Source organism: Hyperolius riggenbachi, chromosome 7, assembly GCF_040937935.1.
Source record: "Hyperolius riggenbachi isolate aHypRig1 chromosome 7, aHypRig1.pri, whole genome shotgun sequence".
Classification (NCBI taxonomy): domain Eukaryota; kingdom Metazoa; phylum Chordata; class Amphibia; order Anura; family Hyperoliidae; genus Hyperolius; species Hyperolius riggenbachi.
Window position 1 is genome coordinate 253,844,898 of NC_090652.1, and position 14,650 is coordinate 253,859,547.

Genomic DNA, 14,650 nt, shown 5'->3' on the forward strand with positions numbered 1-14,650 from the left:
CAATGACAATCAAATATCTGCCTCCTGGGTCCCTAATAACTTTAGAAATCTCTAGAGCAATATTCTTTTTTAAAAGCACGGCCACTCCACCTTTCTTTAAACCGGTTGATGCATAATATGTATGAGGGTACGCTTTATGCCAAAATTTGGGTTCGGTGCCTTTCTTAAAGTGTGTCTCCTGAAGGAGAAGTATATCTGCTTGCTGACTTTTGTAATAATTGCTCACCATTCTCCTCTTTTGGGGGACATTCAGCCCCTTCACATTGTGAGTTATAATTTTGAGGGTGGTGGGAGCTGTGTGACTAGATGCGTCCGAAGGGAGTTCGGTGGTTATGGTCTGGGCCATCTGAAGTATGGAGTGGACGTGCTTCTGCGATATAATGACACCATAGGGTTAAATACTAATATCACCATAGGGATAACAATAGTAGTGACTGAATACCAGTGAAATAACGCTTTGTGGTACTTATATAAACATATAACAATGGTAACCTGTAACCAAGAAACCATAACATTGGTAAACCGAAATAAGAAATAAAACTTTGTTAACTTTGCCATATATGACTTGGTAAGGCAGGGAGTCTAGATTCAGACTTCCCTAATATGCTTATTGCCTGCTGCGTGAGTGGTGTATGCAGCGTTCCAAGGGGGTCGGTATGCCTCAGGGGCCAAATCCGAGTGGTAGAGGTCTGAATTCGGACCAGGGCCCATAATCACCAGGTAATAAAGCAGGCAGGGTCTCCTCTCGACCTGTTGACAGTATGTGCTGCTGATAAGCAATCGGGGTCGAGGTTTGAGATAACAGACATAACAGTACTCAGTATTCCGTGTTGGCTGCATGTTCGCGTTGGCTCATGTTTCGCGTGGCCTTTCTGGACCGCACTTTTGTCCATGTTACACGAGGGGAAATTACCCGACTTTGAGGAGAAGCTGTGGGTGCTGTTTGATTCGTAGGAGATTCAATGCCCAATTTGTCTAGTGTGTCCTGTATCATATGTGGACCGTAGACCACTAGTTGGCGGCCATTATGTATCACAATGAGCTTGAATGGGAACCCCCACCTGTACTTGATCTTGTTAGGTACTAGTAAAGAGGTGAGAGGCTTCATATCTTTTCTTCTTTTCAGCGTGATCTGAGACAAATCAGGAAAGAAGGTGATATGCTCATCTCCGAAAGTAAGGTCTGGCGAATTGCGTGTATAGGAGAGAAGGGCCTCACGAGTGCTGTAGTAGTGAAACCGCAGTATAATATCCCGCGGCGGCTCGTCATCTCGTGGTTTGGCTCTGAGCGCCCTATGTGCTCTGTCCATGCGTAGCTCTGCAGGAGGTATGTCGGGGAGTAGAGACGCAAAGAGGGATTCAAGATAAGGTGTAATTTCAGTGATCGATTCTGGGACCCCTCTCACTCTAAGGTTATTCCTCCTATCTCTATTTTCCTGATCTTCTTGCCCGTCTTTAAGGGCCTGTACATCAGTGCGGATCTCCGCTATGTCCTGCTCTGTCTGCGTGCAGAAAGCCTTAACCTCATCCACCTCCTCCTCTAGCTCGTGCAGTCTCTCGCCCAGCGCGGCTATCTCCCCCCTTATCTCCTTAACAACACTAGTATTAGATGTTTTTACCAGCTTCTCGATGTCCTGGTATAGTTGTTTAAGGTCTGCTTTGGTGGCGGTGCCTGCTGTGGGGGAGGCCGTGTTCTGGCTTTGAGCTGCTTCTCCGGCCGGGCGGGCGCCATCTTGAGAACTCCCCGTCTTGTTCTTGCGGGCGAACATTTCTGGGATCCCAGGGTCTGATTCCGCACCGGCTTTCTTGGGGCCCATCCTGGGGATGGTGGGCGCTGCCAGGGCTTCTTTCCGATAGAGAGGAGAAGGTTTCAGCGAGGTAAGGGAGCTGTGTTAGGCCGAGTTGGTCGGAGCTCTCTCTACATGCGTCCTCTCAGCGGCGCGTCCAGGCTCCGCCCCCTGCACTTGATAAATTTGATGCAACTCAATCTTTATAGCCCGATACATTTAATCTTCTTATTACTTTGACTTTTGTTTCAACGATAAAGCTCTAGTTCACCCTCATGGATTTTTCCTCATTAGTAATAGCTGCCTCCCATAGTGATTGGATGCGATCACTAGGGTTCAGGGACCCAATGCTGTGTAGATGCATCGCTATACTGTTGCCTAGCAATGTCTGTACAGCATTGAGGTACGCCAACTATGCGCCATAACGATCGCATCCAGTTGCTACAGATGCACAGACTGGCGATCTTGGTACACTACATGCCCATCTAGTGATAAAATATAGCATGTATGGTATTATTTTAATTGGGACGAGCCAAATAATGTATTTTGCAGCATTTTACAATTGTGGCACTTGTCATGTGAAAATTAGGAAGGTTGAAACATGAAAAAAATTTGTAATGTTTGTGTTTTAATATTCCCTGATAAAATCTCTGCAAAATTAAACATTTCTTGGAAAAATACTATGTAAAGAATGCCTAGATTATCCTGAAAAAAAGAATAAATGTATTATTGTGATGGCATAAGTAATTAAAAGTTATTGCTGTATCAATAGTGACACAGCCAAAATGCCCAAATTGTCTGAAGTCTTAAGGGTAAAAACTCAGGAATGCAAAGTGGTTAAACATAAAGTTTAAACTCATTTAACAGAAATATCCACTCTGAGGTAAGCATATTGTTAGATTTCCAGTTGTTGTGCCCATCCTATGGCTTTAGTACATAGGGGGATTATTCCCAAAACTTAGCTCATGAATGATCTGTCCTTAAAGAGAAGTGAAAACTTACTTGGGGCTTCTACCAGTTCCAACCGCCCTGTGCCCGTGCTGTCACTGAGTGATGCTCCAGTCCCCCACAGTTGCCCCTCTTTTGGCAAGGCGACTCAGCAAGTCAGTGGCCACAGGGCCGCTCATATCCTGGATCCTGCTCCTGCCCCCAGGTATGTTCTGTGCTGCACAGTAGAGATTTTCTCGCACTATGCATACGCAGAGCGCTCCCGTCCAGGGGATCAGTAGAAGCCCCAGGCACATTAACCTGTTTTGTTTTTTTTTCATTTACTTTATGGGCAGCACGGTGGCGTAGTGGTTAGCTCTCTCGCCTTGCAGCGCTGGGTCCCTGGTTCGAATCCCAGCCAGGGCACTATCTGCAAAGAGTTTGTATGTTCTCTCCGTGTCTGCGTGGGTTTCCTCCGGGCACTCCGGTTTCCTCCCACGTTCCAAAAACATACAGATACGTTAATTGGCTCCCCCTAAAATTGGCCCTAGACTACAGTACTTACACTACATAATATAGACATATGGCAATGGTAGGGATTAGATTGTGAGCTCCTTTGAGGGACAGTTAGTGACAAGATATATATATACATTGTACAGCGCTGCGTAATATGTTGGCGCTATATAAATACTAAATAATAATAATAAGGTTCCTTTAAGCTAACTGAACCCTTTTTTGGGGGGTTGAACTTGATATAAGGATGTCTTTTTTTTCAATCACACTATGGGTTTGATTCACTAAAGCGTGATCACAGCAGTTATTACGCGATCTGCGCAAACAGCATTTCTTGATCGCGCACAAACCTTCGCTTATCACGCAAAGTAGCACCGTTCACGCGCAAACCTCTGCGCACGGCAGAGCGCGTGATAACTGCTGTGATAGCAGTTATCACGCTTTAGAGAATCAAGTCCAATGTTATTTATCAATTGCCACCTGATGTGGCACAACAACCATCGAGCCCTCTCTGATCAGGGATCCATACCTACCACACAGCACATCAATATTCAATAGAATATTGTTCAAAGTGTTTAGTGCAATGCAACGCTATGGTCCATCGATCAACCACCACTGCTGCATTCCCGTAACTCAGTCTTGGTGAAGCCGTGGGTAGATTGATTATCAGAGAGATGACAACTGCTAAATCATCTGCATGATTACTTTACATTGTTATATGCTGAAAAAAAATATGTGACATTTTCTCTTCTAGACATTGCAGTTGGAGCACCGTACGATGGTGGATTTGGGAAGGTCTATATTTATCATGGGTCCAAAGATGGAATTACAGAGAAACCTGCACAGGTATATTGTTATTGTTTACATCCAAGGAGTAGAACAATAAAAGTACATTTTTTCACATTGTCAAAATCCTTTTGCCCTTAAATACATTTGTATTAGATAATAGAGTGCAAAACTAATACTTTAGAAATATCTGACTAGACAATATAATGTTAGACGGCGCTTTTCTCCTGGCAGGCTCAAAGCGTCAGAGCTGCAGCCACTAGGACACGCTTTTCAGGCAGTAGCAGTATTAAGGAGTCTTGCCCAAGGTCTCCTACTGAATAGGTGCTGGCTTACTGAACAGGAAGAACTGAGGTTTGAACTCAGGTCTCCTGTGTCAGAGGCAGAGCCCTTAACCATTACGCTATCCAGCCATTTTACCAAACCTGAAGGTGAAGCCATCTTAAATAGTGGAATATAAATGGAAAAATCATATCAGTAACAACAGAATTGCACACCACTTGGTATCAGCTTGGGTTAATGTGGCCCTGTTATGGATCCTCGCAAATGAGCAGGGCCACTATCAGGGGGATACAGGAAGTACTTCAGTATAGGGGCTAAAGTGGGGGACACAGAAATGTACCTTATAGGGATGATGGGACGAAGGAAGATCTTGACATGTTTCTTATATAGGGTCCACAACATTCTAAAGGTGGCCCTGCATGTGATTCCAATGTTATATCCTGAAATAGAAACAATGCTGTCTTCTCTCCACCTGGACAGCATGAGTCATCAGAAGGGCGGGGTGAGGAGTGATCACATGGGAGTTAGCAAGATCAGCTGTGACTGGACTGCTCAGCAGTGGATTTGAACTGCAGGATTTTCATATTGCTGGTTAAATTAAAACAGCATCTGTCCTGTTACTAAACACTTTTATCAAACAGTGAATATAACAGTGGTTTCATTTGGTGGTTTATGAATGCATCTACAGCAGAATCTCTATAACAAAAAATTAGTAAGCAACTCTGTATATGTTTTGTGGATAGGATTTACTATGCAACTGCAACTGCCTTGTAGTTAAATTTATGGGGTGGTTTGGAATGTAAATGGGTTTGTCGATCTCACAAAGCATTAAACGTCCCGGTAGTGTGGTCTGTAAAGAACTTATCAATCTGTAAAAGCAAGAGGTAGAGGAAGATCAGAACTGACAAAATTATTTTTATATTTTATGTAATGCTAGTTGTTACAGCTGTAGATGGATTTGTAGCTTATAGGGTAACTCTACCCTTACACATTTTGCTGGACAAGCTGGCATTCTAAACCAGGGAAGTAAAATCATTAGGACACCCTGAGGTGAAAATAAACTAATGAAATTAACAATTGTATCTATCCTCCTTCTCCTAAAAATGACTTTTTAAGATCTTCCACAGTTTTTTATTTTTTATTGAAATCTACTTTTTAAGTTTTTACTGTTTTATTGTTTTTGCTCAATGACACATTCATTGAAGTATGCCAGAGCTAAAATCTATGAACTATTGGCACTTTTTATCTCTTCCCTGCTCTCAGAAGCCATTTTCTGCTTGGAAAGTGTTTTATAGTTGTAATTTCTTATCAGTGAGGGTCACACTGTAGTCTGACCCAGTTCTGACTCAGACAGGAACTGCCACTTACATACCTGATGTTTAACTCTTTCAGGCAGAGGAAGAAATAAAGGAACACAGCATAGCAATTGTATGCTAGGCACTGTACATAGACATGTCTATTATGTCACATGTCACCTCAGGTATCCTTTAAAGCAGCCATTTGTGTCGAGGCAGGGCTTCTTGGCGTTCGCTACATGGCGCCTGAGTTTGGCGCTGCTATAGCAGCAATGCTATAGTCCGTGCACAGGTAATTTGGGGATCCGGCGAGTTGCTGTGACTCGGAGGGGGAATAGTAATTAACGCCGCCCGGAATTTCACTGGCAGCAGGGTGAGCCGTCATTTGACCCACCCTGTGCCGAAGTGAATGGACGGCAAAGTGCTGTGTACGCCATTTGTGTTTGCTCCATTATTGCAGTGCTGCTGCTTGCAGGATCACCTTCATAGGGATCCACTAATCGGCATGTTGGTCCTAGGCGTTACTCTGTAAAACATCCATGGAAGAAAATATGATACATTAAACAGGACACCTTGATTAGAAAAAAATCCTGGAATATAATGTTAAGCTTATTGAGGATCTTCAGCTTTGCAATGTGCCCAGTGCTCATATTTGGCCAGCTGATTGGTCAGCAAAATCCAGCTAATAGATCCTTCATTTTATCGCGAGTGACCAATTAGCAGTGTTGTTTAACTCACACATGCATTTGTAAAGGTGCCCCTACAGTACTCGATTTTCTTGACTCGACAATAAATAATTTTATCGGATCTGGGGAGAAATGATTATGCTCCAATCTGCTCAGTCGATTTTAAATTGGTCGATATCTGGTGGAATCGACCAATTTTCTCAATCAGGCAGGATGGAAAATATTGATCCATTGTGAAAGAATTGGCTACTGTTCACATGATTTAGATTGACACAGAAACAATTTTTGTTTTCAAATTATTTAGACACAACATCGTTCAGCTTGATTAGTGAAGGATAATAACATAGGCTTTCGCTTGCAGTGTGTGGGCCACACTGTTGTTGATCACCCAATAAAGTCCATCACTTGTTCGCTCGATGGCAAATCGTTTAAAGTATGGGCACCGTTATTAGATTTACCTTTGATTAGGTGTGTGAGTTTTCTCTTTAGATTTGCTGAAATTCTTACCTGCAGTATCACAGTCCAGTAATTAATGCAAGTGTTCTTTTGCGCTTTCTTTTAATAAAGATTATTGATGGCAAAAGCACAAACACTCAGTCGTTTGGTTACTCCATTGCTGGAAATATGGACCTGGACAAAAATACATACCCAGATATTGCAATTGGATCCTTGTCAGATTCTATTAATATATTCAGGTAAGCATTATGCATAATAGAGTATATATCATACATTCCTGTTTCTCAAAGGAGCAAATAATCTAATCTCAGTCATAGTCTGGAGGTGGCCGCACCGATTTTTTAAATTTCTATTTAATTCAAGAATTACAATCTATTTTTTTCTGATTGATTGTAACATTTAAAAAATCTGACCAATGTACCACAAACATGTGTTCAAAGTTTTCTCCAATTATGGAAACACATTATTGAAAAAATTGCTTGGGTCTATACATTCAGAAATGTACAATCTACCCTACACCACTCAATGTTTATAAAAATTGATCAGAAAAATCCAGCAATCCTGATTGATTTATATAGAAAAAAAATGGAAATTCCATCAGATTTGTGGAATGAATGTAAAAAAATAGGAATTCAATCTGTCAGTACAACAGATTGTTTTCATTGAACTGCAGTAAAATTGGATCATTATTATTGTACCATGTGTGGCCACCTTAAAGCTGGCCTTACATGTATCAATTTTTCTGGCAGATAAATCTGTGAGATTAGATTTGTTGGAAAATGTTAGTGCAAACAAGCTGAAAGAGGGGTGGGGGAGCAGAAGTAGGCTGAGGGGGTGTGGCAGGTAGTCGCTCCATAGTGCTGCCTAGCCTTTAGCGGTAGAATGCTTGCAGTATGATTGATGCTTGATAGATTTTTGCTAAAATGTATCAAATCGGATTGTCTTATGTAAGATAGGAAATGATCCCTCTATGATTACATTCCGATTGGAGAGGGGTTCATCAGCTTGCCACATCAGACTATAATCAACCAATATATGGCTGGCCAACTTTACGTCATTCCATAGTCTAGGGCCCATTTGGGGGAGGCCAATCTATTAAACCATTTAAATCTGATTTCTGTTTTATGTTTTCACTATTAAGGTCACGCCCTGTTGTCAGCATTAAGAAGACCCTCACAGTGACGCCAGACAAGATTGACTATACGAAGAGGATCTGCACTGCACCCAGCGGAATCTGGTAAGAAGTTGTCTTGGTTGTTTGATTTTTATCCCATAGGATTAGTGAAAGGGAGGAGCTGAGCTCTCAGCGTTCTGCTGAGAAAAACATAGTCCTCACCAGACTTATCCCTTTCATCTATGTAAGCAAAGAAATGATATATCTAAGCCATGTACAACCTAAAACAACCATTCCTGGTCATTGAGGGTGAGGCTTTGGATTTTCATAGGTGTCCTCCAACAACTCTCTGGTTTGGATCTCGCTTGGTTAGTTGCTGTGTAACCACTGCATCAATACACTGCTGATCAAAGTTTGCAACCAAAAAAAACCACTAGATTCTTTTTCAGTAGACGTTGGGGTGCAATATCGAGGGGTTATCAAGGTCATACACCTACCTGATTTTTTCTTGATTAGACATTCATTTTGATGAACACATGCAATTTAAAAAAATAATTCAATTTTAGGGCCCCAGTAGATTGATTTCAACTCAATGATTTATCAAGCCATATTTTATCGATTACGTTAATGAGTGGGAGATGATTGATGTCTTCATTAAGCAGAAAAATGCATGCAGTTGTGACAGTTCTGTAGAAAAATGTGATTGAAATTGAGTAAAGCAAGGTGGTAAAGCAATCACTACTTCCTGCTCAATTTCTCTTCAATGAGTAATGTATAATCTGCTGAATCAGGCCACTGTGTGTGGCATCTTTTGGTGTGCAGATGATAGTCTGTGTTTACCAACCCACCATCTGTAGACTAATGATTCAAGTCCATGATACCTTTATAGTGTTCTAAAGGGTGTCTTTAGGGTATACATGTAATTAGGGTATACATGTAATTAGGGTATACATGTAATTAGGGTATACATGTAATTAGGGTATACATGTATTAGGGTATACATGTAATTAGGCTATACATGTAATTCGGGTTTACATGTAATTAAGGCACCAGGAAGTTTGGGCGCACCCTGCTCCTGCAAAAGTCCTGGTGGTGTTAATTATTATTCCCCCTCTAAGCCGCCACGGGGTAGGACGTAATTAGGCTGCCAGCTATTGCAGCGGCCTATGGTGGCACAGGGTGTGTCCAAATTTCCTGCGCTGTTTTTGCCTGTGTCAGTCACAATTACCCTCCGTACTACAAGCAGTTGTTTTTGTTTCACAGAGTTCCTTCTTTACCTTGTTTAGAAATGTCTGAAAATAAGATAATAAGCCTAGCTTTATGGCGCATACACATATCCAACAAGCGCACAACCATCTGTACGATCTGTATGTCCACATGTCTAAACGACCAACTCATTTACATACTGCACATGCAAGTTGAATGACGAACTGCACGATACAGCCGCATTCAAAAGTACAAGTCGTTCAAATGACTTTTACACATGCTACCAACTGCACGATATCAGCTCAACAGTTGTGTGTGTAGATCCAACGGTTGGATTGGGCAAACCGTCTGTTATCAGTCACTGGTCTAGTTGATTTTGGGTGTACATATACCTGATTTTCGTACAACAGACTAAACCCAGACGATAATCAGGCAGTAGGTTGGTCTGTGTGTACGAGGCTTTAGACACAACAATAACCCTACAAACAGTTTCTTCACACTGTACAGAGGGTGGCTGTTTTTCCAAAGGCTTTAGTTCTACTAGACATTCTCTAAATAAAGTTCAACTTTCTAACATATGTATTTCTTATTTTTTCAGTTTGCAAGTTAAAGGCTGTCTGTCGTATACTGCGCTTCCAGATGGTTACAATCCAGCTTTGAGTAAGTGTATTAAGTTTTACATACTGTACCTGGCAAATGGCTGAAAATTATTTATTAATCAGGGCTCATCCACGCCAGAAATGTTTGAATCAAAATGAGTATTGATATGTCTTATATAGAAGTTGTGACTCTAGATGCTGCTGGGTGGGTGACTCCGGGTGCTGATGGGTGGGAGGGTGACTCGGGGTGCTGCTGGGTGGGAGGGTGACTCGGGGTGCTGCTGGGTGGGAGGGTGACTTTGGGTGCTGTTGGGTAGGTGACTCTGGGTGCTGCTGGGTGGGAGGGTGATTCTGGATGCTGCTGGGTGGTACCTGTGATAAGTGTGCTATCCCTCCTCTGTTCCTCCTCTGTCATTGTGCCCTGGCTGGCTTGGGTGCTGCTGCCTTGAGTCTGATGTCGACAGAAATGTCACGCTCATAGGCAGGCAGCACGCTGGGGGAGGGGGAGAGAGCTGCTACTGTGTATGCGGTCACGCCTTTACATTACTGATTGGCTGAAGAGGGAGGATCAGACCTGGGGCATACAGCCATTCAAAGTCCCACTGCAGGGACGTCCGGCGTGTAACCCGTAATGCTTCCTGGGACAAACTACAGCCCAGGAGAGGGGACTGTGAATTCAGGACATGTCCCAGGTAAAGCGGGACGCCTGGTCACTGTTAATTACCCCAAATTGCAATAGCAGGTCCTGCAGCACTTTTGTAGCATTTGGGCTTCAATACAAAGTATAGGAAAGATGTAAAGTCACTTTTCAATCACTGTACAAATCGATTTTTCAGTGATTTTACTACCCAGAAGAAATCGCCCCCCTCTGTGCATGTGTAGGAGAGCCGACTGGCGTGTCTGAGACAGATTACCGAGACTAATTGCGGCCGAACTATCAATTTTAAAATGGTCACAAAAGAATCTAAAATTATTGAATGTTTGAAAATAATTTGTTTGATAAGGTTTTCTTTCAGTGAGTAAAACATTTTTATTTTATTGAAGACAATCACGAGTCATCAATCATTCTTATCTTATCAGATGGATGTGAGAGAACACGGAAAAGCCGCCGCGTGTGCTGATAGCAAGGCGGCTGATTCCGTGTCCGGTGCGGCGGTTTGCACGCGGAAGCGTGCGTCTGATGGTCTGAGGGAACGCGGAGAGGCCGCCACATGTATGGACAGCAAGGTGGCTGGTTCCGCGTCCAGCGCGGCGGGTTGCACACAGCAGCGTGCATCTGGTGTGGCTGAGTCTGTTAGTGCACATAGGTTCAGGAATACGCGCACGCGCGCTGAGAGGCAGAACTTTTATGATGGCCAAGGAGGGATCAGCTGACCAGGCTGGTCAGCTGATCTCAGAGCTGGTAACCATTAGTTCATCACTTAGGGGTGGCGCCAGAGAGCACTGCTCTATATATAGTTACTGCTGGCCACTCACAAGTTGTCTGCCGTTGCGATCACCACGTGGAAGCACTCAGACCTTAGTCAGATCCAACAGTGTGTTTGAACCAGGAGGACCTGGGAATTCACACTGAGCCAGATTACTTGTGTTATCATTTTGTTTTACTTCAGACTAGTTCCAGGGTGTAGAGACCACGGACCTCACACCCAAGACTAGGGAACTTGTGTTATCATTCTGTTATACATCAGACTAGTTCCAGGGTGTAGAGACCACAGACCTCACACCCAAGACTAGGCATTGTTTGATATTTGTTATGACCTGTTGCTTTCCTGACTATTCCTCTGCTCTCTGATTCGGTACCACGCATATCTGATATTCCGTTGCCAAACCTTGCCTGTCTTGGATACTGAATCAGCTTTCTGTCTTTGTACTTTGTCTGTCCGTGAGTTGCCGACCTGGCTTGCCCGACCTCGAGAGCTATCTCTCCCCTTAAGAGATAGTCTCCAGATCTGTCAGTGACATCCACCTTCAAGTGTCACTCACTCTCTGGTCCTTCCTACCTTCAGCCTGACTCCACCCCTTGGAGAGTCTCAGGCTGCTGGGAGGTTTCTGTACTCTCTAAGAGCAGTATTGCCCATACTGCCTAAAATCACCTGCTCAGCAGGTGCGTTACTCAAAGTTATACTGTTACACCAAACACACTTACGATTACATACAGGTGTCCAGAGGTTAGTACTATATCTGTATTATTAGTGATTCTGCAGATCATCCATAATCGGGTATATATCTGCATTCTTGGTGATACTGCAGATCACCAATAATCAGATTCTCTCTGCGTGCTGACACCGATCGTTACAATGGATTTTGCAAAGATGTGATCATATTAAAGGATCACTGAACAGTCCTAAAAAGACAATACTGAATTTACCTGGGGCTTGCTCCAGCCCCTTATAATCTGCGACGTCCCTCGGGGTCCTCTGAGTCCGCCTGTTCTCTTGCTAGCCATTTTGTTACCTGCACAACCTGGCTGGGAGTTGTGCGCAACTGTTTTCGAAAGCATGAAATGCGCAGAACATTCACGGCAACAGGAGCGCGATGGAGACAGGCATGCGGACGGCCGCACATGCGCAGTTGCGCAAGACTCCTGCCCGGGTTGCGCAGTTAACGGAGCCACCAGCGAAAGAATGGAGAGGGGCCCAGAGGATGCCAAGGGACCTCATGGACTCCGGGGGGCTGGAGGAAGCCCCAGGTAAGTTCAGTATGGCATCTTTTAGGTTCATTCAGTGTCTCCTAATGAATCATACATGCCATTGAACAATTGCTGTTGATATATGTGTGGCATCATTAACAGTTTTTCTGTTGACTTGGTAACACAAGTTCACTTTTAACTATCCATAAATTAACCCCTGAAAAGGTTTTAGCAGATGCTAAAATGTGAATACTGCATAAAGGTATATATTCATATAGGCACGTGTATACATGTATGTGTGACAACAACATCGGGGCCCTTCTTGCCTGGCAGCAATAACATCCCTCAAACTCAGAGCAGCTGTATTCCAATATAAGCTCCAGGGTGTCCAAAATAATGTGGTTTCACCTAGTATTCGTGCAAGCAGGTCCACCTATAAAGCTTTATTGACATCCCTTTACTGGTCGGTAGTGATCTACATCAAGCAATAATGTTTTCTTTCAGCTCTAAAGTATACGCTTGAAGTTGAAAGTGAAAGGACAAGCAAGGGTCTGTCATCCAGGATCGCCAACGTCCCAGAGCCCCTAACAGGAGAAGTCATCCTGAGACAACAGAACGCACAGAAGTGTTTCACACACACGCTTCATCTCCAGGTAAGGACATTGAAGGAAGGGGTTTCTTGGTAGAACAGCGTTGTTAGAGAAATTAGTTGAGTTGATGGGGGAGTGAAGAGTTGAGTGAAAACTTGGATTTATAAATAAGAGCTGTTACCACAGTAAAGCAGATTTGTGCTGATACAGCTCCTACATCCCACTTGTGAACAACCTGAGTGGGAGGCAGCAGAGTCTTACCTATATACTGGCCTCTAAAGAGAATCTTTTTAAAAAAAAAAAAAAAAGCCCCTATGGGGTACTTACCTTCAGAGGGTGAAGCTTATGGATCCTAAACAGGCTTCCCCTGTCCTTCTCAGCAGAGGTGATCCAGCCCTGGCTCCCTGGACACAGAGTGACAATAATATTTACTATTGCTGCTGCACACATGCGCAGTAGAGGGTCTCTGCTCAAGCTCTGACGGAAATAGCTGGGCCTAATCGGGTCCGCTTTACTGCACAGGCGGGACCCGATTAGGCTCGGCTATTCCTGCTGAAGCCCAAGCGGAGGGGCGCTGACGGGCATGTACCCACATCAACAGGGGGGGGGGGGGGAGGGGAACCAAAGTGTTGGGGGGTTAGGGAGCCGAGTGTGCAGATGCCTCACTAGTGTGCACAATGGCAACGTGTTCCACACCTATGCGGGAGGGGGAGAGAGAGAGCCAATGGAACGGAACAGTTGTGACGTCTTGTGGTGGTGGGAGTAACTGGGAAAAACAAAGCTCTCGATTGGCCGAATCAATCTGCCTGGCTGATGGATGACCATGCCATGGGGGGACACTGGATTCTCGGCAGAGGGGTTTGTTATTGGCCGTCTTGGTCAAGTTTCATCTAGCGTGTGTACGAAGCTTTAGTGTATGGCTATAGCCCATATCCCTTAGAAATATCTTCTTGCCATGAGATGCTGTAAGGCAGCTAATCTGTTCCTCTAGCTATATATACCCAGGCTCATTCGGGTAAGTTCAGGAGAAACATTTCACTTACATGCAATATTCAGTGTACTGTATATATACAGTATATGCGTCAAACCATTTTCTTGTTTTTGTAGGAAAAGATCAAGGACAAACTGCGTCAAATTCCCATATCTCTTTCCGTGGATATTGTAAATGTGCGTCGAGTGAAGAGGCAGAGCACCACGCTGCCCGATCTTGTACCGATCCAGAATGCCAATGAGCCAAAGACCATCACTGCAGACGTAAGTCATCTATGGTAACGTCCTCTAAGAAAGGCTGCTAATGCCCGGTTGGAGGGAGTCGGGGGACACCTATATATACACTCTACAAACTCACACACTCTATTGATCAGCTGAGTTTGAATTATTTTTAGGTTCAATTTTTGAAAGAGGGATGTGGAGATGACAATGTCTGCAACAGCAACATGAGGATATCGTACAGGTTCTTAACTCGAGATGGACAAGAGAACTTCTCCGAACTGCAGAGGTATCTTAATCTTATGAAATACACCTAAAATGACCTTATGTGTTCCTTATCCACTTGAGATCCCATTATGTGAGTCTCACGCTACCTAATTGGCCTCTTTGTAGATCCCAGGACGTGAGACTCACATGCATTAAAAAATACCACACACTTTTTTGAAACTGAAAAAAAAGAAATTAAACTGAAAAAATGCTTGTGCACCAATTTAATGGATGATTGCTCCTATTTGCTACAGCAGCAATCATTCACTTTTAAAGGTTAAAATAAGTGTTTTTTTTTATTAAAC

The 14,650-nt window shown here is 43.5% G+C and overlaps 1 protein-coding gene across 3 annotated transcripts in view; it reads left to right on the forward strand.

Moving 5' to 3' along the window:
* ITGA6 (integrin subunit alpha 6) overlaps nucleotides 1-14,650 on the forward strand; it is a 130,508-nt gene that overhangs the window by 85,089 nt on the left and 30,769 nt on the right. For all 3 annotated transcript variants that reach the window (XM_068245525.1, XM_068245526.1, XM_068245527.1), the window contains exons 8-14: nucleotides 3,981-4,072; nucleotides 6,843-6,970; nucleotides 7,873-7,968; nucleotides 9,650-9,711; nucleotides 12,784-12,932; nucleotides 13,977-14,123; nucleotides 14,255-14,367. In XM_068245525.1, coding sequence (XP_068101626.1) covers nucleotides 3,981-4,072; nucleotides 6,843-6,970; nucleotides 7,873-7,968; nucleotides 9,650-9,711; nucleotides 12,784-12,932; nucleotides 13,977-14,123; nucleotides 14,255-14,367 — 787 coding nt within the window. The remainder of the gene's footprint in view (nucleotides 1-3,980; nucleotides 4,073-6,842; nucleotides 6,971-7,872; nucleotides 7,969-9,649; nucleotides 9,712-12,783; nucleotides 12,933-13,976; nucleotides 14,124-14,254; nucleotides 14,368-14,650) is intronic.